Source organism: Homalodisca vitripennis, chromosome 4 (genome assembly GCF_021130785.1).
Source record: "Homalodisca vitripennis isolate AUS2020 chromosome 4, UT_GWSS_2.1, whole genome shotgun sequence".
Lineage (NCBI taxonomy): Eukaryota > Metazoa > Arthropoda > Insecta > Hemiptera > Cicadellidae > Homalodisca > Homalodisca vitripennis.
Window position 1 is genome coordinate 90,326,612 of NC_060210.1, and position 25,869 is coordinate 90,352,480.

At 32.8% G+C, this 25,869-nt stretch overlaps 1 protein-coding gene across 2 annotated transcripts; it reads left to right on the top strand.

Annotated features, from left to right (window-relative positions):
- Window positions 1-7,869: 7,869 nt before the first annotated feature.
- LOC124359748 (protein LZIC-like) lies at window positions 7,870-23,141 on the top strand. 2 transcript variants are annotated; one of them, XM_046812749.1, is made up of 6 exons: window positions 7,956-8,087; window positions 10,185-10,302; window positions 15,782-15,917; window positions 16,467-16,622; window positions 17,549-17,684; window positions 22,938-23,141. In XM_046812749.1, exons 3-6 carry the CDS (start codon window positions 15,807-15,809, stop codon window positions 23,003-23,005), a joined length of 471 nt encoding a protein of 156 aa, XP_046668705.1. In that variant the 5' UTR covers window positions 7,956-8,087; window positions 10,185-10,302; window positions 15,782-15,806; the 3' UTR covers window positions 23,006-23,141. The 2 variants fall into 2 exon arrangements, with proteins under 2 accessions (XP_046668704.1, XP_046668705.1); XM_046812748.1 differs by lacking the exon at window positions 10,185-10,302 and having other exon boundaries at window positions 7,870-8,087.
- The last annotated feature ends 2,728 nt before the right edge of the window (window positions 23,142-25,869 follow it).

Genomic DNA, 25,869 nt, shown 5'->3' on the forward strand with positions numbered 1-25,869 from the left:
AGAGCGCTCTGGAGAATTTCCTTTTACTAGATATAGGCTACTACTGGAGAATTTGATAGCAGGCTATACTAGTTCATATAGGTAGAGCAAGCATAACTACTGACTACAACTCTGGAAAGGATTCTCCAGCGATTCCTTCCAGGTATTTCATCTTCTAGAATACACTGGTCTTGACAAACCGTTAACAAAAGTATATAATATATATATATACACACATATATATATATATATATATATATATATATATGTACATATATATTTATATATATATATAATGTATTCATCTACCTACACACTCGACTTACACTACTCACATTAATATTTCGAAAAGAACTCAATATTTCCCTCTTTAGGTAAATCTCCTATTTTTAATCTGCGGTGACGAATTTTATGTCTTCCGACCGTACGAAGGAACAGAAGAACCCCAGAACCGCGGCAGTGGTCACGTCCGTCGTGGATATATCTCTGCCAGCGCCGCCAACATCTGTTTTTGCGTTCTCGCTCAGTTGAGATATAGCGGCTATATATTAAAGTGCGAGCCAAACACCATCAGTCTCCATTACAGTACAGTAGCGAGGTCATCCTGGTCGCTCTTTAGGGTCGAGATTGTACGCGGGTCATATCTGAGGGATTCCTTTCACACTGTTTACTGATATTTCGCTGTGTTGGCTGAGGATAAAAACAGAACAGCTGATTCCTTTCCTCTACTTTTATGTTAGCTATTATCTAAATCCATCCGTTAGTAACACAGAAGAAAAGAAATATTTTTAAATTATGATTAGTTCAGTCAATCAATGATCAGTATTGATGTTTCGGCATTATAGAAAATATTAGTCGTACTGTACACTTTTTGGAGCGCATAATTCGAATTTAAAGTTGTTGTGTCCTTAAGGAGGTCGGCTTCACAACGAAAACATACAACAGTTCGAGTTTCTTTTTTTAAAGTTTTCAACTATGTAATTCATAGCTTCGTGCAGATTGTATAAACAGTATTTATCAACTGTTGAACCTTAAAAATTGTAAAATTGTATTGTTTAATTTCGTTCAGTGAGTGATTATGGTTGATCCAGCTGTAGCTTCGTACGCAACTTCCGTTATTTCATTGATTGGATAATGCCCACGTTTATTTGGTGCCCTTTATCTAGTTTAGCATTTTTTTTTTTTTTTTATTTCGAGATCAACCACTTTTAGAATGGTCTTGTTTATATTAGTCAAGTACAGTATATTGATGTACTTACAATTAAGATACTGATTCAATACCCTCATTTCAGATTTTTTTTATATGATTTTTATGTCCATTTAGTTTTAAGATATGAAAGTATATATAATTTAAATATTAGTTATCATTAATGTGTTAACTAATATGAATACTATCTCCTATTGTGTGCTGGTTTTCCTTTTAATTAATAAAATAGCCCTGATCTATATAAATAAACAAATTCTTAAAAGTTAAATGTTTACTGATTTTTGTTGTTGTTATTATTTTATTGCTTTTCTGCATGACAAATACATATGCTGGAATATATTTTTCTACAGCCTATTTGAAAATACTTTTTTCTGTTTGGAACTCTCGTTTACTACTATGTGTTCCAGTAATTAGAGTAACAGAGGAGCCTACACTTACGGACTACACTGAGGTATAGTACAATCACAGACTATACATATTTTTATAGAAATACGTATCTATAGTCTGTGATTCTATTTGACCATAACAATAATGTTTTAACCAAAGTTCGAGTTCGAAAATTAGCATCAACGTTTAATCGTTTCGAATTAATAAAAGTACAACTTGATCTATACAATAAGTTTGAGCTAAAATATCAATTTAACCCTTTTGTAATTTTTATAAATTGGATTTAGTACACGATTTGGGCTTCATTGGCTTAAAAGAACAATTCAAGACTAGACTTAAAAGTAATAAATACCATAAACATAATTTATGGAAAATTGGGAACAAATTACAAATCTAAAATAAAATACAGAAAAATGAAATTTAATATAACCATAACAACTACCTTACTATTGAACTCTCAGTGACTTCAGGGATGTTGCTGTAACCTGTAACTTATTTAAATGTTCTATTTTTAATCCCCTTAACCCTTTTAGCCCCGGCGTCCGCTATATCGGACAGAGGTGGTCTAGCTAAAATGCCCAACGTCCGATATACCGGACGTCTCGAGAATTTAATGTAGCTGGCTAATAATATGTCCAAATGCCATCAGTTTCGGTATAGTAGTCGGTAAAGAAACGGGCTACATGAAAAAACAATAAACCTTCCAATTGGCATCGTATTTCGTCGTCATTGAGCGTAGTTTATTTGTCGATGTCAGTTGTCAGACGACTTCAGTTGCATTGTTGTTGTATGCTGACTTATAACCTCAATTAGTTTGCGTAATTGAAAGCGGTTGTTTTTCGTGTGATTTATTGTATTATTAGTAAAAAAAACATGAGTAAACGTCGTAGAGAAAAGTTACCAGTGAGTGAAAACACTTTGATAAACACTGGTACTTTGGGATTATACCGACCACACCCATACATGAATCGTTATTTAACATTTTGCTTCTACTGATTACTAGATTAGCGTAGAACAATATTTCGTCAATATAAAACAGGAATTGTCTTATCGCAAACCCCTCCCCATCCTCAGACAGAGGTCAAAGTCGAGCGGTCTAGTAGATAAGTGATTGCAGAGTCCCGCCGCGCGGCCTGCCGTAATCGGGATTCTCGAGAAAGATAAGATAACAGCGACAAAAATACCGATCACAATACCTGGAAATGCTTGTTGATTAATGGAATGTTAGTTCTGTTACTCAACTACATCGTTTTATAACGTTCTAAGTTCATTGAAAAAGGTTTAAGCGTTGGGGGCATATAACGGAATCTGACCCCATTCCCAAAGTACCATAAAATGTATATATTGTAAATATTATTTCTTTTACTTTTTTGAAAAATTAAACAAGTTTTAGTCTTACAAACCATTACAATTAGTTTGTGTTATTTTACAATTGTTATTATTTCAAAAGTGCAAAAACAAGTAAACATATCTGTATACTTCTACTGACGTATATGTGAAAATATATGAAGAAGTGCTTATGCAGCAATACAATTAATTGGATATATCTCCTGCATTTATCAAGGAAAGTTCTTAAAATTTTGTGTGTGTAGTAAGAAATATGTGTACAACAAAATTGCTTCATTTTTCAGGGGCTACAATTTTTTTTTCTACCGTTTATGTATGTCCAAACTATAAAAAATAAAAAAAAAATTAAAAAAATTTTATGTATAAATACGCTAAAAAAAACAAATAATTCTGTAAAAGTACTTTTTAACTATTACATCTAATAGTACACTTATTTGTGAACAATTTAAAACAAAAACCTAAAAATTATCTTCAAAAATAAGAAAACTAGATGAATTTTCCCTCAATTCTGCACTACGGTCCCTTATCGCCATGGGCTTTCTGGCAAGTCCATGAAAAAATGGCTGGGGTTAAAAGGGTTAAATAGTGTGTAGTACCTAAAGGTTGCTAATTTTATTGTTACTCGGGTACTGTTTCCCCTGCTCCTTTTCAAAATGTGATAATACTTTACTACACTCTAAAAAACTAAATATAATACTATTACAATAGAACCGTATGCACATCAACGATCAACGTTGTCCTGAAATGCCACATTTCTCTCTGAAATGCCAAATGTCCATTTGATTTTTATAGTGAACTATAAAGTTGAACTATATAAGACCATTTAAAATTAACTAAAACCCTTATCAGTTCTCATCGCTTTGTTTTCCCTAACTTGGAGGCCTTATTCATAGGAAATCTTAATATTCACCTGTCGAGAACATCCGTTCGAACCTACACATTGATTTTCCGTATGAGTCAAACTCTCATATACGTGCAAGATTCCCGCCTTTACATTAAAGCTATAGTTTCCGTATATAGAGACTGTAATGTAGTTTAACAACATGGTGCTGCGTGGCGGCGGAAGATTTCAGGGAAGGAAAGATGACGATATCCAGGAAGCACCGCCCGTGTCCCACCCAGACAATGCCTTCTGAATATCAACCGTGCAGCCACGCCTGCCGATCTGTCCAATTTGATTGTCAGTCCACATTGTTTGAACCTAAGAACAATTTTAGATCGTACCGCACTGATAATTCTTGTAGTTACAGTGTCGGCGAAGGTCCCTCTGTATTTTCTCACGTAATAATTTGAAGTGAAGGCACTGCAATAATATGATAATCAAATGATTATTATTTCAGACAGAGTACCCGTAGTACTAATATCGGTTTATTCTGCTACACTTCATTTGTAAAATGCTTTTATTAAATCTATTAAACAATTTTTCTAGTTTTTTAATAATGAATTTTATAATTGAACTATAAACTATGGCCATAATTTAATGTTGACCGTTTAACAGATTGATTTAATCTAGTTCTATTTTGCGCACATATGAGTTAATCCCTATTTGAGTACCGGTACTGTGGCATACAACAGATTTGTTGAGTTAGATACTCTCCATTACGGGTAAAATTAATATTAACTCAACTACAGTAATTTACACGAAAAGTGTTCTATAACAATTGAGGCGGTGTTGCCAAATCGTTGCTGACCACCAGCTGTTCCCGTTATGACGTGGTAAATACAATACTGTATCCTTGGGTTATATGTATGAAAAACAGATTAATTAAAACTACGTGTTATGTATATTTGTTTACTGTAACACCTGATTATGTTTGTTTATAACAGTATAATATTTAAAAACTAGAAGAAATTGCATGCAGATTATATGGTAAACGTCCATTATAGGCACTAATAAGAGAGCTGTGACAGTTTGAAGATTTTGAGAAAAACAGTTTTTAGAGCGCGCCGAGTGGTCTCCGTTATCGATAATTAACTTATAATTAACTGTTATTACACAAAACTTTGTCCATTTAATCTTTGGTGTATCTCTTATGGTATATCTCTTTCAAGATCCCTTCAGTGTGCATAAAATTGGAACCAGACTGTATATTCTCCATAATTAAATGCCTCAACATTAATTGATAGTCATAATTTAATAGTTGTTTTCTACAGAATCTCATTGTATCAAATATCGCTCTGCTATTGTCTTTTGAGCATCCTTACATTATTGTTTGTGTCGAATTTAGAGAAATCAAAAATTTTGTAAATCAGAAGCAACCTGATACCTTAAAAAAGTTAATTTTGTGCACTTGTAAGACAAATAACTTTAACGCTTTTTAATTACGGATTCTTCAATGAAAATAAGAACCGTATAAAGAGATGGTAAACAAAGTTATATAGGATATTAAGAAAGAGGCAATTTATCTTATTAATCCATTACCCCCTTACCCCGACAACTTGTAAGATAGACGCACGTCTTTCCAATATTAACTTGTTAAAGCCAAAACTCATCGGAAATGTTTGTCTGCTCACATTAGAAATATTCTTATTTGAGGTATATAAAAACAAGTGCTCGGTTATGAAGCAAATTAAAATAAATTATTGCTTAAATTACGATTCAGATATATACTGTACATTGTTAAAAATAATTTTAAAGAGAACAGACATATTAATTTCATTACATTATGAATGATTGTTTCTAGAAATAAATTAAGGTTGTATTGGTACGATTCAAGACAATCCTCAATGAAGCAACAATGTACAAAAATTAAAAGGCAATATATTAGGATTTAGGATAATATATCGGTAAACAAAAGATCATAAACATCTAAACATAAGATAGTTACAAATATTATATACAATGTTTCATGAATAATAGTTTGATTACAAAGATCAAAAATGTTACATTTATGTCGTTACAGGTAATTAAAATTTGAGTAAGCTTAAAAACCACACAACATAATATTTTATAACTCATGTATTCAATGTTTGAACCATTTTCCGTTTACAATATTACGTGTAGTTAATCTACTTTTGGTTGCAATTTTACTAATTGCATATTTTTTGGAATTTCTCCTTTGTCGGAATTGGATTTTCAAAATAAATCAAAAACATTGCTGCAGCTATAAAATAGGGAAAGCCCAACAAAAATATTTTAAACCTACACGTAGCTCTAAAACTAAGAAAAGGCGTAAGGCTGAACTCCTTTTACAGTGTTATTTGTGCCAATGTAGGCATTAAAACACCAGCACAATATTACTCATAAATTTAATTTATTGCTTTACTTTTGCAGTTACAAATAATGGTTCTTTACGCTTAAAAAGTGTATATCCAAGGATCTCATTCACTACTAAATAAAAATTAACGGTTTTTAATTTCCAAGATATTTATAATTTAATTTGTTTTTAAGGTATTTATAAACATGTTTTGAATCTCTTTAGACGGTCGCTGACTCCACACACCAGGGGTCAAGTCTGTGACAGCTTCAGATTTTCGACACTGCACTAAGCAGGAGCTGAAAATGAGCTAAACCCAACATTCTTATTGAATTGGCCCTTGCCGCATTACCAACTAGTTATAATTCAAAGCTTTTGGAAAAAAGTATAATTATGTAACCAGTCTATATAAACCTGTTTATCGACAAGTTAGTAAAGCGTCAAGATCAAAGACTAAGAATATAAATAAAGCAACCAAAGAAATGAACAATTGTTTAGAAAATCGCTTGTGGTATAATTGATAAACACAAAATCAAGGCATCCATTTAATCTATAGAAATTGAAATTGATAGGAAAATTATTAAGTACCACTCGGATGTAGCAAATATTTATAATGGCATTTCTATAATGTCTACGATACAAATATTGGCTGTTGTTTTGAAACGAATCAAACTACAAGTTCCACGAGTCAATAGTATTATCTCCTGTAACAGAGGAAATGGCTGGCTTGATATGTTCTCTGAGGGTGTCTATGTGAACCACTGACAAAGACAATTAATACAGCGCGGCGTTGAAGAGAGCCGTAGTAAATGCAATTTTCAAGAAAAAGTCCATTGAAAGAAATAATTAATAGCCAATCTCAATCCTGCTAGTGCTAAAAAGGTTTTGAAAACTTTTCTTGAGTAGATTGCTACATCCTTTTTAGAAAAATTGCATATTATCACAAACTTAGTTTGGTTTCAGACAAGGTAAATTCAAGATCGATGAAATCTCGCACTTAATGGAACTGATTGTTGATCGCTTGTACAAGAAAAGGGTAATAGTAGCATTTTTTTCTAGACTTAACCAGGGCTTTCGATTGTGTGGATCACAACTTTCCCATTAACACATTGCACAATTACGGTATTATGAGATTGCTGCTAAAATAGCTTTAGTTAACTCTCTGTTAAATAAACAAATTAGTGAAAAATTCACTGTCACGTACAACCACTCTAAGATATAGAATCACTCAGAGATCCATCGTCTAGCCAGTTTAGTTTCTGGTTAAGTAAAAAAAAAACTTGAATTTAAGGATTCATAAAGGACACTCACTATATATTCATAACATTCACATAGTCCACTACAGACGACTCGACTCTCTTATTTAGATTTTGTTTATTACCTAGGAATTATATTAGGCAACTAAGCTAAGTAGATCATGACTAGTGAAAGACGCACATTTTAATTTATATCACATTAATAGAAATTATTCAGATAAAAAAATATATATATATAGTTATGAGCTTCATCATAATATGTTATGTTTTCATCCATATTCTAGAGGTCGCTTTCTACAGTTGCAATTTTTGCTGCCTCTTATTTACTGTTCTGTTCAAATACTTACAATTTAATATTTACAATTCAAAATGAAATTAATAAATTTCATTTTGAAATAAACCTATACGTATTATAGTACAGAGAAATCAGAGACTACTACAGTAGCTTCGCAATATACTGTATGTCTTTGTACTCACGGAGGGTATCATTTATTGCAGCTGATTTATTCTGGATAAAAATAAACAAACAGTTACATAACCTAAAATTTATAATGCAAAATTAATAGAAATTAAATGTTGTAATTTAATTTCAGTAACGAATTGTATCAACAAGATGACTTCTAAAGGACAAATTGAGACTGATAAATTAAAACAAAACTTAGAAGAACAATTGGAACGCCTTGTACAACAGTTAGCTGATTTAGAGGAGTGCAAGTAAGTAACTCAGGCCTAGGTTCTGAAATTACCACAAATAGACTATCATTGTTATCACACATTCTGGATATAATTTTGGGATTTTGTCATATGTTTTTACATTTATTTCTTGGACATTAAATCAGGCTTATTAAAAAAAATTTTGAAAAACACCATTCTTTTTTACTGACTTTGCTAGGGGTTATTTCTTAGGTTACATATAAATTTTTATAATAAGCCATAATGATTTTTATAATTTGTATGATAAGCAGCCACAACACAATTTAATCATTGATGTTAATGAATATCAAATCCCCAAAATTCATGACTATCTAAATATACTGAAAACAAAATTTCGAACCAAATTACATGATAGGTATTTAAAATAACAATATAAGTTATTCTACAAACAAAACAATATAACATTTACTTACTATTTTCCAGGATAAACGTGTCTTGACTCCTTGTGGCACAAAGAACACACGTACATCACAACTTGTACTTGTACTTGTACTTGCAACTATTACTCAAATAGAGTGGAGAATGATAAGCAGCCTGGTTTTTATATCGTTTATTACAATCATTGATACTTTATGCATCGAATAACACAGCTTTTAATCTATATCAAGCTTTATAAAAAATAGCCTACTAAATTAAAGTCACATGTTTCAAATAAATATAAATAGTTTAAACAATGTCATAGATAATAAAAAACTATAACCATTAATCAAACAAAAAATTATGCAGATGACAGGAAAAATTTCGGTACTTTGGGATTATACCGACCACACTAGTATGAAGAACACAAAAATAGAAATTTATAGAAACAAACATGATAGAACGAAAAAACAACTCTTCAATTACAAAATTACAAACTTACAAGCATTTCCAGGTATTGTGATCGCTGTTATCTTATCTTTCTCGAGAATCCTGATTACGGCAGGCCGCGCGGCATCACGTGATTTGCACGGTACATAATTGCCTTTCCATTACAATTCAATTTATATTTCTGATTAGCCCCTCTAGAATTTGATATTTTACTGATAGGTACTATCTCGAGGGATGTTTTTCTTTCGTCGACATCAGCGCGGGGCAGCACCGAAGGTGCTGTCAATGCCCGCGCTGATGGCCGGAGGCACTCGCATTTTGGGTGGCGGAATGTGATCAAGAATAAAAACAAGTTTTTAGTGTTTTTTTAATAAAGAGTTTAGTTTGGTAAATGTTTGTTTTTGTTGAATTTTTGTGTTTGGAGAAATGTAGAGGTAAAACACGGAAGTACAACAAAGCGATGCACCAGCTGAACGGGCGGCGAGACTGCAATCACGTTATCTACTAGACGCTCGACTTTGACCTCTGTCTGAGGATGGGGAGGGGTTTGCGATAAGACAATTCCTGTTTTATATTGACGAAATATTGTTCTACGCTAATCTAGTAATCAGTAGAAACGAAATGTGAAATAACGATTCATGTCTGGGTGTGGTCGGTATAATCCCAAAGTACCAACATTTCATTTAAATTATAAAGAAAAACATAACAAAACATACATCTTGAAACTAAAAAAGAAACAGTAAATCATCTTTTAGTATTAGTTTGTATAGTTTTATAAATTAAACTATCTTTTTTTATTTAAAAGTTACTTATAGAACAAATTGTGTATAGAATATGACAATGTGAGTAAAGTTGGTGCAGATGATGTAGTTATTGTTCAAATTAATTACTATTGGTGATGGTTTATATCGATGGGTATAATGATTAAATATCATTTTATAATTTAAATATAAAAACTGGGTCCCCTTATCGTACTCTACCTCTCAATAATACCAAACGTAATTTTTTACTTTCAATTAATTTGGAACAATAATGGGCTACAGTATAATAAGCAACCACCTACACACTCGGATGATGATTACTGAATGATATATAATCATCGATATCCACGACCATCCAAAGAACTGAAAGCAAAATATCAGACCAAATAATGTAATAGATATTTTAAAAACAATATGGTTTGACTAGTTTTCAATCTTAGAAATTAATGTATAAATATTAATATAATTTACAAATTAACATATAATTACAATAAAACAAAAACATTTACTTATCTTATGTATTTTCAAGGATAAACTTGACTGCTTGTGAAATAAAGAAGACACATAGTCACTGATCTTGCTGTCATTAGTCAACAACAATATTGTCAATTCACCTAACCATGATAACTACCATCTATCTTTGCAATGTAAGTCCTACCAGTATTGATAAAAGCAAATTTGAAAATAATTCAAATAAACTTAACCATAACTTTCTATGTTTTTAATAAATAATATAAACGAACTTAAATTAATTATAAATTTAATTATTGAGAAAAACTACGTTAACTATAACTTCTTATTCATTTCATATATACGGAAAAAAACTTTTATAAAACCACCTGACATTTTCTGATCATACCTAAATTTCAATCTCCTAATTTAAAAATAACATACAACTAGCCTACACTGTCACTCTTTAAGACACAGTTCAATTACATAACCAATAAATTCGTATTTTTTAAATACTTAACTGCTCATATATCCAGTAGTGAAACACATAAATTACATAATTTTCCATAGTCAAGGAAATAGCTGACAGTATTAAAGTTGAACTTGCAGTAAGTAATGGATAAAGTAGTAAAGTGTCCACAAGACACAATAATACATGAATAATACTGATTTATGCAGTACTGATCACAGAATGCTCAGATAAACTATAGGCCACGTATTCTTACTTTCTGTTCGGTTCACATAAGCAAAAATTTCCATTTTAAAGGTATGCTTGCACAAGCCGAGAGCAACAAACATGTCTAACAGCTGATGCCTCTCACTGACAATAATGTTTGTTGCTCCCGGCATGTTCAAGGATACCTTTAAAATGGTTGTGCTCGCTTGTGCATTGACGGATTTCATTGAGAAAAGCGAGCTGGAATTGTAATAAAAATTGTTGGTATCTTGTAAATTTGTTACATCTATACTGTTTATTTTATTTTACTTTACAAATTTTTAACATACACCATTTTGTTAATATTAAAGAAAATCCCATCAATTTTTTGAGTTTCCTTTTATTTGTCTTAACCTTTGTGCAAAGTTTGGTATCTAGAGCTTTACTAGTCCTAGAGATATTTTTATCAAAAATACAAAATGGCCGCTAACAGATAAACAATACATTTTTTACCTGTGTTTACTGGACTTTTTTGTTTGAAATCATGAGTAATATCAGCCACAGAAGTTTGGGACACCCTTTTCTGAGCACCCTTTATATAATGAGAATCACATAGTGTCCTTCATGGTGTCTTTGTAGGTTTTTTTTCTTTCAGTTTGTTGGCCTCATTCGAGTAGTAGAATTTTTCCAATTCCGCAAAATAGATAACTACTCAATTTTCAATTTCAATAAAGTAAGTTCCCAACTAGCCACTTTTTTATATCAGGGTACACACAGTAATCTAAGGGAACAAACTGAAGAATAGGAAGGATGAGGATCTAGTTGGAAGATTATCCCCATAACATTTTCCATCCGTAACTGTAGAGGAATGAATTGGTGTTATCAAGGTAGAAAAAACATTTTTTCAGGCTGTACATGGATGTTTTTCTTCTAAGTAATTTATTCACACAACTTTATCCACTGACCACGAAAAAGCCACCAAATCTACTTCACTCAGTGAGCAAACATAACATAAATATAGCCCAATAACAAAACATAACCTAACTACACATGATTAGCAGAAACTGTTTCGACCAGACAATACTACTGCACATAACTGGAGACAGACAAAGAGGAACAAAATCAGACATGTATGCACGTATTTCATAACATGGAACTCCTAGAAGAATATATTGTTATTATTATTAGATGAATTATTTTCAAATATCAAACCATGTCATTGTAATTTATATTTCGTTATGTAATCATTATATTATTTTGTTGTTATTGTTATATTAAGTTCTAACCGTATTCATACAATTGCCAAATATAAATAGAAACATGATGCCTGCCCTAAACCGCAAATAAATCATCATTAGTATTTTCATTTAGTGAATTGGTTTAAGCGATACAACTTATCAAAGACATTATTACCAGTAGAAGTGGAATAGTAGAAGTAAGGAAATATCACTGAACCTCGCCGACAAGTTTTTTATGTAACTTGGCGAGGCCAAACTGTGTAAAACAATGTAATTGAATAAATAAAATTCAATAGCAGTGCATAATATACATCTGTAACCATTATGAAGTAAGTAGCAAAGATTATCCTTAGGAATTTCAACTATGTTCAAATGTTGATACAAAATATTCTTCGTTCATTTGACATGTCCATTTCACTAGCAATTTCCAGTACCTTCACTCTTCTATTACCCATTGCCAGGTCATGAATTTGATCAATGATTTCTGGAATGGTGTCCTTGACAGGATGTCTAGAAAGTCCAGTGTCACTTGTGTTCATACAACCACTAACCACTTCAAACTCTTGCAAATCATCCTAACTGAGAGAACAGATTCATCAATATTTTATAAGCTTCTTAATAGTCAACTGATGCAATCTGTTTCAGAAAGCAATGTTTATCAACACCAAAATTCTTGTTCATCCATTACACAGAAATTAATCAGTGTTTATGATTACAATGAATGCGAAACACATGCCAACTTTCAAAAGGTTGTAACTGTTGACTCTGCCTAGCCTCTAAATTTTGAAAAAAACGTATTGTATCTCTTAACACGTTGACTGCTAAGAAAAAAATCCTTATTTGACGCATGCGTTGAACAAAAAAACAAAACAAAATATCAGAATGGGTTTTTAACTATGTTTCTATGTATATCTGAACGTACTTACATCTTTACATCTTTGTTGCAGTAAAATAAAATAAAAACGCCATTTGGCGTTACCCGCATATTTCATTATTTTATGATGGTATATGCGTAAAACGCCATTTGGCATTTTCACTTTTTCTGCCTAATAAAACTTAGTAATGATTAAAATAAAGGAAATACAAATTTTGAACACTGTTACTTACTTTAATTCAACCAAAATTGACCGTTTTTTCTAGATAATAAACAAATAAGAATAATAAAATCCATAATAGAAAGAGTTTTTGACAACGTTCATTGATGGTATTTTTGGAAGCATCCCACTAGGCACAACGCGGGCTTCTCATTACATGCTTCACACATGTATGACATGTCTGTTCTCCTTTCCTCACCACTGCAAATGACACATCTCCTTCTTGTGGCCTTCCTTTGTTACCATGGGGAGTTTAGTAGGAAGATGTTTGGTAGCAGCAGGTCTGGCCACCTCATGTGCTAGTGGAGTTAGCAATCCATCAATCACGCTGAGTCTAAATTCTACCAATGACACATTTTTGCCATTTTTTGTAAAGCAGGTAAGCGTTCAGTAGGCTCATTTGTAATATATGGATCAACAACTTTTTGTACCATCTGATGGTCTTTCTTTCGCAGGGGTAGTAACTTAGGAGTTGATCTTGTCTGTCAATACCACTCATATTTTCATGTATCTGATAATTGGCAATTGTTTTTGTTTCTCTTCACCTCTTTTAGTGATAATAGTAGTCATTTCATTTTCGTATTGGTTTGCATGGTCCTTTCCCAACCGTTCAGATAATAAGTGCATTACCACTTTTTCAGTGTGCCCAGCACCTGATACATCATCCTTAGCTCCAGCATAAACGCAGAACTTCAAGACTAGGCCATTTGGCTCAGATTGAATATACAATTTTAAGCCGTATTTATGTCTTTTTTGTTTGATATACTGCTTAAAAATCAAGCAGCCTCTCCACAAGACCATGCTCTCGTCAAGAGAGTTCCTTTCCTGGTATGTATATGCATTGCATCTTATTATTAAAATAATCTACGACAGGCCTGATTTTTTGCAATCGATCGTCAGACTCTGGATTATCCTTTGCTAAATGTAAGCATCTTAATATTAATAAAAACCTATCCCGTTTCATGTACTCGCCAAAGCATGTCTTCAAAAGTTTGTTCGTTTTCCAATAATCTTGAATTTGAGGCATTTTTACAATTCCCATGTGAAATAAAAGCCCCAAAAAATTGTTAAATTCAGGAAGTTTCAAGTCTCTCCATTGGCTTGTACGAGATTTTTCTGTCATACTTGATGATAAAAAAACATTTTCAGCATTATCATTAGTTTCATTTATAATAACATGCAGAAAGGTGTCATCAACTAAAAGTTTAAAAAAGTCTAAGGGAGTATTGGCACTTGGTATATTAACACGTAAACTAGTTGGTTCCATGAACATAAATGTTTTCATAACAGGATTTTCATTCCAATCTAGCTGAGGGCGGGAAGCTTTATTTACTCTCGTTTGAGTGTTTTGGCTTGTAGAAGGTAAATTCAGTTGTGGACTACTTACAGCTGAGGACACGTCCATCTGGCTATTATTTGCTGTGTCTAAATACAATTCAGATACACTTTCATTACTCTTAATATCATCAGTCACATCACTACTATAAGCCTCAGACCCAGAATCAGTACAATAATACCTATCTATTTCACTAATAATTCAATTATTCGGGTTTCGAGGTTCTTTCTTGTTTTGACTCATTTTCACAAAAAAATATTCATAGATTCAAAAACGGCTTGAAGAATGTAAAAACATAACCTCTAAGTATGACCTTCCAAGACAAATTATATCAAATAACTGAATAATAATAACAGGAACCGACCGGTTATAGTTACCCGCCAACAGCTGAGCAGAACGCCATATGGCGTTATCCGCATATGTGGCAGATAGATCAAACGCCAATTGGCGTTTCCCGCAGTCAACGTGTTAATGTGCCTTGACAATGGGCCGTGACATTCATTCGTACGAGTCTAGAGGCAGAGATTACTGCCAAACTGGGAGATACAGGACAGTGGTTTATGAACGCTTGCCTTCACAGGCAAGGATTAATTAAATTAACAGATTGCCTAATGAATCAAGAGATGCTTCTATACTCAAGGCATTCAAAACTCGTTTGAAAGCTGTTTAGCATCAAATGCATTTAAAATGCAAATGAGTTTACACAATAACAAGACCGACTCCCGAATGAAATGGAAAGCATTGGTGATGAATGAATGCGGAATGAGTGGTCAAATGTATATCTGAATGAGAGCTTGATGTGGTGTGCATGTCCAAATTGTAGCATGTTTTGACGTTTGCTATACAAATGTATTTTGTATCCGCAGTAACTATTGACTACAGAATAATTATGAGAACATTAAAATTATGTTTTGTCAATTCCAGCCGGTAATACCACTAACATTGACCTAAAATAATTCTGGACAGTAATGCAAATAGAATCCTATTCTTGAAACAATCAAATCATGCTTATTTAAAATTTACATTTAAAAAGAGTTCCTATTTAGTTAAGTTACAATACTCAACAAGTAGCTAGTAGGGTATAGTAATAAATAGGTTTATTTAGGTATTGTTTTAGTCGTTTCTTTTCTTTATTTATACAATAACTTTATAATATACACATTTTTTGCCTATAAGAATTAAATCTTTTTTGTTAAAGTTTCGATCTCTATAATCAGAAGAAGTAAATTACATTGACTGATGTTTATTATAATTCTAATCCTTTTATATATATATATATATATATATATATATATATATATATATATATATATATAATATGTGTGTGAACTTATTGTAGTTGTCATTGTTTAGAGATGACCTTGAACCCATTGAATACATGGAATCCAAAGCTGATACAATGGAACAATTGGAAGAACTGAATGTGAAATTGAAGAAACACCTGGCAGGAGATATGACGCTAGTGGACCAATTAAGTTCAATGCAGCTGGTGAGTGTAGTGAGTCAAGTGAGAAAGTTAAAAATTTCAATTATTGAATCCTGTAACTTTTAGCTCTCAATATCTGTCATCTAAAGATTTTTGATGGATCTTTGTTTCCAGATATGGAAACATTCTGTCCTCTTTTTCTTCCAAAGATAAAAAGATCTGCTTCGCACAGGTGACAGAGCATAAAATTATCTCATACTTTAATTTTTTTTTTTTTTTATGGCAGGGTTGCAGTGGTCAGCAGCTTGTTCATAAGAGAAATTGGACGTTAAAGTAGACTGTATGTGAGAACATAATTAAAGCTAGCAGTAAATAGTTTTCTGCATAGTTATTTTTAATTCTTTATTTCCTTATTCACTTTGTGCATTTGACTTGTAACAAAATGTTTAAGTATGACATCTATTTAGAATAAATCAAAACAGAATCAAGTGTGGTATAAAATAATATCTTGTGGAAAAAGGAATATTAAATAATTAATCACTTATTAATCTTAGATATTTGTTTTACATTGACTTGTTTATGTAAAAAAGTACCTGCGTTACAATGTTACAGGCCACACAAGCTGCCATCAGTAAAGCATTCCAGACGCCGGCTGTGATCCGTATGTTCGCCCGCAGGGAGCCTCAGCAACTCAGGGAGAGACTGCAGGCTGTTGAAAGAGACCTCAAGCTGGGCAAACTGTCCTCCAATGCAGCAGACAGGGAAAAGGTAACCATCCCTTACGTAACTTTATATAATGGAAGATAATTACCATTCCATTTAATCTGGTCTATTCACTAACAATACATATTATAATCTATGTATTTAAACAACTAATTTATTAAAAGTGGTTTGCTAAAATATACCCAGTTCCTCACTGACTTAAATTGATATTGGAGTATGGATCATTTACGAGAAGACATAAAATAACGGGGAAAACTAAATTGTTGTGATTCCAAAAATAATGAACTATTTAAAATAAAAATCACAAGATTAGATATGCTATGAATTTTTTCATGTATTCATACAAGTTTATACTTTTCAGGAATATAATAAAGTTCTTTGCTCCATTTTTTATTGATATTTATGTTATGTAGCCAGTCTCCGATATGGTTTATTAGTTTTAAGCAACTGCCTCTTACTGTACATTTACTGTAGCTTTTTTCCCATGAGCAGCACCACTTTGTGTATCCTATATGCCAGTAAGGTCATCAAGCTGAAGAAAAGGATGTTTGGATGTTTATTGTTGAATTTGCAAATTAGAAGTTGGAAAAGTGAAATAATGTTTTTTAGCCCTGTCACTATTCATTTCAAAGTTGATTTCGTGTTGAATATCTTATTTAATTAATAAATATAATTTTATTAAGGGCAATATCATTTTATAAATTGTATTTATATTAGTCAATATATTAATAAGTGTGACTGCTTGGAACTCATTTATTTCAAATAAAAGAACGTTTTATTATGGTTTTCAATTTATCTAAAAATGTTATTTTCAATAATTATTGTTTCAATTGTTTTATATTTTATTACATATGGTTTTTGTATATTTTGATTGTTTACTGATTTTGTATGACAATAATAAGATGATTGTGTCAATCATTTATAAAAACCTTTAAGGCAACAAAATATTATTATTATTAATGGCGTGGCAGGCAGAAATACTCTCTGCGTTGAGACAACTTGGGGAGAAGTTGACACCAGCAGAACTTCATTTCATCTCCGATCAAACAGACAACCAAACCTCTTTGGGTAAGAACTTCAGGTTTGAACAAGTCACAGAGGATGCAAGTAAGTGTACACTTTTAGAATAACAATGGATAATATAACAAAACCTCAATTACCGTACCAATGTTTTTGTACATTGTATAATGAAATCCTAATTTAATTTAAAATTTAACTTTGTTGGTAAACAAACTGTGTGTGATTTACTGTGACAACACATGGCCCACATTGATAGCTGTTGTTTATTCAGTTTAGTACCGTTGGCTATTCAAATCAAATCAAATCAAATCTTTAATTGCTCGTCACAATTACACATTTGTATGGCAAACGTCAGAATTAATTATAAATTTAAGACTCGCATTCCACATTACCACCAACGTCCAAACTTACATAATGTTCATGCATTCCAGTCTCATTCATCCATCGCCAATCTCAACCCACTTCCAGCGCTGGAGTCAGTCATCGAATTGGGCGGTCTCCCAGTTAAACGCCAGAAACTCGTCAACGCTGTAAAATGCATTTGACACGAGGAAGCGCTTAAGACGAGCTTTTGACGCCTTGGGCGTTTGGGCGTTTGTAATAGAATTTTGGCAAACTGTTGATAAAATGAAACACCTGCCTGCGAAGGCAAGTGCTCATAAACCACCGTTCTGTGTCTTCCAGTACGGTAGTTATCTCTGCCTCTAGTCTCATACCCGTGTATGTCACGTCCCCTGGTTAGGGCACATTTAGACAAACAGAACAAAGATGTTTCTAAAATGTAGAGACTGGGCAGAGTCAACAGTTGCAAAGTTTTGAATGCTGTCCTGCACGACTCTCTGAAATTCAACTTTGCGATGATACGAATTGCTTTTTTTTTGCAATTTGAACACCCTCAGGAAATTATTGCCTGTACAGGCCCCCCACAACACACACTCCATAGGAAAGGTGAGAGTGAAATTAGCCCATAATATGCCGCAATCAATACCTGACTGGGGCAGAGTACCGGGCCAAGGACCTCAAAACATATATTCCTGAGGACAGTTTGGCACACACATGGTCAATGTGATTATTCCATGTCAACCCTCGGTCGAGGAGTATTCCAAGGAATTTTGCGGAATAGACTTCTTCCAATATGGAATCTGCCAACATGACGGCTGACCCACATTGGGAGTCCATTGGACGCAGTGCGAAATTTAGCACGTTGGATTTCGAAGAATTCGTGTTGAAGGTTGAGGCTATTGAAATATTGCACACAATTGTTGATATCGACAAAGGTTTGTAGCTCCAAACCTTCTTGTGTGTTATCTCTGAAACAGAAAGTCGTGTCATCAGCATACTGCAGCACACAATTTTGCCATGCAGCAGTGATGAATGTACGTCATTGAAAAGGATTGGGCTGAGTATAGAGCCCTGAGGGACTCCATAACTCAGTTGGATTGGTTTAGAAAGTTGGTTTGATATCTGGACCACTTGAGTTCTCTGACTTAAAAAATGATTTAAGCCATAAGAGCGGCACAACTCGGATGCCATGAGAATGTAGTGTGTCAAGCAGTATTTCATGGTCAACGCAGTCGAACGCTTTAGACAGGTCTAGGAACACACTTAATGTGTGATCCTGACGTTCTAGTCCCCTCTACAACCATATCAACCAGACTCACCACTGCGTCTATCGTAGATTTATTTTTCCTGAATCCAAATTGGTGTTCAGAAAGCTGGTTGTTTTTATTTAAGAAATAAAGCATTCTCGTTAGAAAAAAGTTTTTCAAATATTTTGCTCAATACAGGCAAAATTGAGACGGGCCGATAGTTATTTATTGAACAGGGGTTTTCTTTCTTGAAAATTGGATGCACTTTTGCAATTTTTAGGAGAGAGGGAAAAAACTCCTGTGTTAAAAGACAAATTGACCAATTGAGTCAGTGGTTTCACGATATGCCTTGAGCATAGTTTTACTAACCACATGGATCTCGATTCTAGATCATTTGATTTTTTAGCTGGTAATTGTTGAATGATTTTATCGAGCTCTTCCTCAACTACAGGAGTCAGAGCCATTGAGGCTGTTGGACTCTGTCTGCGCGTGGGATTCCCCTGTGGCAGCGATGGACGAGGGCCCCGTCCACAAGCAACGGACGCAAAAAATCCGTTAAACTCGTCGGCAACCCTAGAAGCATCACTCACTAGGGTGCCCCCAATTTTGACTGTGATTTGCTTGGATTCGTGTTGTTTATTGTTAATGATGCCCCATACAGTTTTAGAAACGTTTTTTGAATAAATAATTGATTTTGAGACATCATACGCTTTTGCAGCTTGGATCACCTTTCTATAAATTTTTTTATAATTTCAAAAAAAAAATTTTGAACTGTTTCATTTGACGTTTTTCTGTTTATTTCGGATAAAAAACTTGAGTTTCTCTCTCGAAACCCAAAATGCCTTTAGTGATCCAAGTATTATTTACCTTCTTAGGACGAGGTTTGATCATTTTTGTAGGGCAGCAGGTGTTTAGATGGAAATTCAAACATTCATTGAAAATTTGAAACTGCTGCTCTACTGGGTGTGAAGAATTTAAAAAATTCCACTTTTCTTTTGAAAGGGAAGAGTTGAGGAGAGCAATATTTTCTGGCCACCCTCGGGTGTCTCTTATTGTTTTGGTAATTCTTGGTTCATTCGCGATTTGTTTTTCCACTAATGATAGCCTCTTGGCCATAGTGGTCCGAGATAGCTGTGTTTGACCACCGACCACTGTGACATTTTTCAACGTTTGTGATGATGTTATCAATGGCCGACTGGTGTTGTAGCCGTCACTCTCGTTGGAGTTTTGACCAACAGTTCAAGGCCAAATGACCTCAGCAGATCGACTAGTCGCTTGGTGGATGGATGATTGCTGTCCATTGCATCCACGTTGAGATCTCCCATCAAGACGTAATCGTATTGATGGTTTAGTCAGGTCAGTGAGTAACACTTCGAATTTTGAAAAAAAAACTGATTCTTCATTTCCACTGGGAGACCTGTAAATCCCTATCACAATTAATGTTGACCTGTTAGATTGTACTTTGATCCCAAACTGCTTCGAATATTTTCGCGGTCGTTTCTTTGATTGGAAATTTTGTGAAAAACTAAATTTTGTCTCAGAAAAATTGCTACACCACCTCCTTTGGAGGTCTGGCGACAGTACGCTTCTGCCAATTTGTAATTTGGAATTTTGCATAGTTCAAGGTTTTCGTTGTTAAAAAAAACCGTTTCGGTTACAACGAGTATATCTGATTTCAGCTCCTCACACATCAGCTGAATTTCATCCAATTTGTTGGTTGCGTACTGAGCGTTTTGGTGGAGTAGTCTTAGGGAACCTTGAACATGTAATTTTTGGTTTGTCTGATTTTTGCCGATTCTGGTCTGTCAATTTAGTCCTTTGCTGTAAAGTGGGTCCCCTAAAAAAACTGAATTTTCTTTTAAGTTAAGAATGTCTGGACTGGGGGAGCGTCTCACGGCGTCCGCGTAGGAGACATCATGAGAACCTCAATTTGAGCCATGTCACGTCACAGTAAAATCTGTTCTAAATCAGTTATTTATTATTTTATTTAAATCATTTTGTGGTCATTAGTTTTGTTATTAACTTCTCTAAAAACTGTTATTCTTGTAATTCTTGACCAAAATTACTGGGTTTTAAGATATTCAAAGTTTAAAAGTTTTAATGGGTGCCATTTTGAAACCACTAAAGATAATTTCTTGATTTTTTTTAGTAATTGGTCTTGTTATCGTAAACATTTGAGCCAAATTTTGTATAATTTAATTTATTATTTTTGAAGATATTAATTTTTTAATAAAAAAAATACAGAAAGACAGATGGGAAACTAAGCATGGGAGACCCATGTTCATATAGTGTAACTAAAATAACAATTAATTTATAACTAGATAAAAATAAGATGTTACCATTATTACAAGCTACGTTATTACTGGGTGAGCTCAGTACCAACTCACTGTAACTGTGGACTTAAATGAGTCTAGCCCTTTGGTTAGGGTCATTCACCGTGGTTATGTATCGGTGATGTGTCCTTGTTTGGTTAACAAGGATAAACCATTATATGTTACAACATATAACGATGGCAAATGTCCAAAATCCTATTATCCTATTAAACCTTTTATCGACAATAACAAACTTTAAGCAAAGAAAGGAAAAACCATCACTGATCTAAAGTAAATAAAACCATGAAGCATAAAATAACCTTCTATGGTTACAAGTATATTTTATTACCTTGAACATAACATTCATTGATATAACAAGACTCCATTTTATCATTTTAAGGGAGGACATTATACAATCTAGGACCAAGGTAAAGGAGGACACAATACAATCTAGAACTAAGGTAAAAGAACATTCATTTACCAATTTAGAGCCTAGTCTTTTGGAAAGGTGCTGCAGAAAAGTGTGATAACATGATCAGTAAAAGATCTCAATCCATCAACACCAACGATGACAGACCAAGTACTTGACCTGAATAGACTTGTGTACTCACTCTTGTCTGTATGTGAGTTTGGAGTGCAAAGTGAACAACAGTATACTAACTGACTTTCAACAGAGGCAATGGTTAACTGACCAAATACTGATATGAGAAAGTTACAAATATGAAATGATAATGTTTTTCTGTGATTATGTTTTTGATACTTAAAACTGACTGTCACACACATATAGTTATATTACCGAAAACTAGATAAAGAGACAGTCACCATTTTAGGGATGTGTGTATGGTTAGCTCATGGTGATTTTAGATTTATTTATGTGTATGATGGTCAGTTTTAATGTATCAAGCAAGGACACACAAAGTGAGAAAAAAATCATTTCATATCTTTAACCCTATTGGCACCCTCCCATTTCAATCTCCACCAAAACGAGTGCGGCTGATGGTCAAATTCTTTGTTAGAGAAAATTTCTCTATTGATTTTGGGAAAAAACCAGGTTTTGTGTGTATAAAGTGCAAATTGGTTCTTAACTTTTTGATTATAAAGTAAATTGGTGAGTCTATTTAAAATTGAAAGTGGTTGGCTTGGATGGTTATTGATCGGTTTGGTGTCCTACACACAAGGCATTTGTTTTCCAATTCTTATTTCACAGTTTAATTTCTATGTCAATTTTAAATTACGGTTTAATTCTTTACAATTTCATAGGTATATTTTGCTACAGATAAACAATAGAATTAACTTTTTATAATAAATTAAATTAAAAAATAAAACTCCATCAAGACTTTTTTTTTATAAAATTCAATATATATTTTTTATGTTTTGGAATAAAGTAGATGGAATTACCCTACTTTGGTCATAAGAAATACATTTTTGTTATGATAAAGGTGTTGGAGAGAGGGCTGTGATGGACTTAGCAACCAGTGACGTCCTAGCAGCACAGAAGAATTCCTAATAATATTTCCTCCTGTGTGCCGTGACTACCAGCTGCTTGCATCAAATGTTCCGAATTTTATAATACAAGTATTTATAAAATTTTATTAGTGTATTTATAACGTCATCTAGCATTAATATTAAAATGTTTGAAACTGTGTGGCTGTTTGAATTTTAACCCTTAACAATGTGTCTTAGTTTTGTGTTAAATGCATTGAGTTTTATAGACAAAAATTAGAGTTTTTGTTAGATTATTTTTGCCAAATATTAATGAGTTTGTTGCTGTAGTATTTGTTAACCCTTTAAGCAACCATCATAATTTTCTAAATCCATACCTTTTTTTATTGACTGTGCAGATAATGTTTGTAAACAATTTTATTTATAGTTTAAATCTAAAACGTTGTATACTATTTTCCTTGTGAAGAATAGGAAATGTTTACTTACATATGCATAAAATATTTGTTTTGGTGAATTTGCAAGAACTGTTGAAAATTTTACTTGAAGCGAAAAGGTTTTAGGATGATATATATGTCATGAAATATTAAATCCATTCAAATTTCAGAATAGCGTAACAATAGAAGAAAATACAGTAACATGAAATATATAATGTAAAGAACAACATCAAAGTTGCTGCAACATTATTATTCATAATGTGTACAAAATTTGAATATTTGCAATTGCTAAGCATTACAATACAAAATAATTTTCTTGGAAATACTTGATTTTTTAAATATTTTTTACCCTTTGAGTGAAAACGTCCTATTATTAGGAGAGTCAACTACCTCCCGAGTAATACCAGCCTTCTATTTTTAGGATATTAGTTCTTAAGCATACGTAACCAGTGACACAACTAACAACAAACTTTTCCGGTTTGCATGTATCAAGATGAAATTCTTGCAGTAATTCGGTCTTGTTGTAGAAAGCCATCTTTAGTCAATAAAGTTCAACCGAAACTGCCAATACTTAGCAGTCTTCTGTATAGTTAAGTTGAATGAACGGAGCTTTATCATGATTGGCTGAAGCTTAACGAACCAATGACCAATTATGTTCAATAGGGATTATTTATCACAGGCTATCAGCTTTTTTGTCAACTGTCGACAAGCTGGCAGTCTATGATGATAAAGAAGTCGTATTGATCATAATTGGCCTCTATGCTTGGAAACAGACTTTCTATTTCACCATTTGACACTATATACAGAAATGCGTTATTTAGTAAGTTAACGCTTACATGTGTCTCCTTTCACTCATGATTAACATTAGGATAGGCAGTTACTAAGACAGTTACTTTTGTGTGGTTCGCAGGAGAAATCACAAGATGTTTTGGAAAGTAATGATTTTAAAGCAAGGTTACATTTTAATTCATTTGTTCTGTACTCTTGTTTCAACAAAATAGAGATGACTTTTAAAAGCTTGCACCTGTAACAAATTCACTGCAGATGATCCAGCTAGCTACTGTCATGAATATCTTCTGTCGCAGTGAAGGTGTTAAGAATTAATATAGGTGTTAATTTATTAATAATTACTGGGTAGCTAATACAGTGCAATAAAAATAGTTTGTTTTTTTTTTTTTTTTTGCCTGTTCCATTGTTGTGTAAAGCTGATCATCTGACAAGGCTGTCAAGTTGGTTAAATGCAACTATAGAATAAGCCAATAAAAACTATTCATCTACTTTGTCCTGGAAGTGTGAGAATAAAGAAGTTTGTAATAATTATTGACAATGCCAATCAACCAGTAACTCCATTCAAATTAAATAAAAATATTTTTTACTGACAAAGTCACATTTACGGCTTTCTTACAGCAACAGCCAAATCTGTCTCTATTTTTAAAAGACTACCTAAAAACATTGATAGAATTAATTCTGGTAAGTATAAATTTTAATTTTAATACTATTTTATACGGATATCCAGTGGGTAGAAATAGTCAGTCTCAGAATGTTTGATCTATAAACATTAGAGTGTAATAGATTTTGTGAAAAGATTTCTTCCAGAAAATAAACTAAGTTGTCGTTTTTAGAAGAACGTTTGGATCATTTTTTGAAGTGATAATAACAATTATTCTTTAGATTTATTTATGAGTGGTAAGGGAAGGGCATAAACTAGTACTCTGACTTGATCTTTGATTCCATCAACCTTGACCTCATAGATTATATAAAAGCAAGCAATCTTTGAAATATATTAACTAAGTCGGATGCCAATTATTTAAACAAAGGTAATAGTAAGATGCACTGGATTATGTTTAGGAATTTAACCCAAAAACTCAGTATTTTCAAAAAACTTGTTATAACCACAAATTGGTAATTGACTATTTATAAGTGTATCCAAAATATTTGTATAAACTGAGATTGGTACTTCCTGTTTGTGGTTGTAAAACAACAAATGTCTGACAGTTGACCTAAATACTCTAGTATTTGATTTACAAAACATAAAAAATAAATATTTCACCTCTTTACAAAGAAACTGTGTTTGTACTATGTATAATGTAATACTTTACAATTCATAACATAACAATACGATTCAGTGATAATATGTTTTATGGTTTAATTTGTGTAAATCATTTCATAGATCAAGTAAAAATCATAAGAATAATAAGGAAAAATGGAAGTTTACCTAAAAGTTCATATATTAGACACGTAATTACCCGAAATTGATGAGACCAGATCAAGTCTATTCTGGATAATCAAACTTTTGGATGAGACACACTGCCATTAAAAGCTTTATTTCGGTTGATATTTATATCCACAAACACAGTAGCAATATACTGTTACAGTTAGGGTTGGCATTTGCTTTTTCAACTCTTAGTAAGCTAATCATAATAGTATGTACAGTATCCAGTCTAACTTTGATATGTAGGAAAGTTTACAAAATATTTCACATGTATTTGATAAA

Excerpts from the sequence above, each read along its gene's own strand:
- LOC124359748 (XM_046812748.1), top strand. The coding sequence starts at position 7,987 with ATGACTTCTAAAGGACAAATTGAGACTGATAAATTAAAACAAAACTTA. Across the intron at positions 8,088-15,781 it reads GCTGATTTAGAGGAGTGCAA|AGATGACCTTGAACCCATTG; the intron begins GTAAGTAACTCA and ends GTCATTGTTTAG. Across the intron at positions 16,623-17,548 it reads ATGCAGCAGACAGGGAAAAG|GCAGAAATACTCTCTGCGTT; the intron begins GTAACCATCCCT and ends ATGGCGTGGCAG.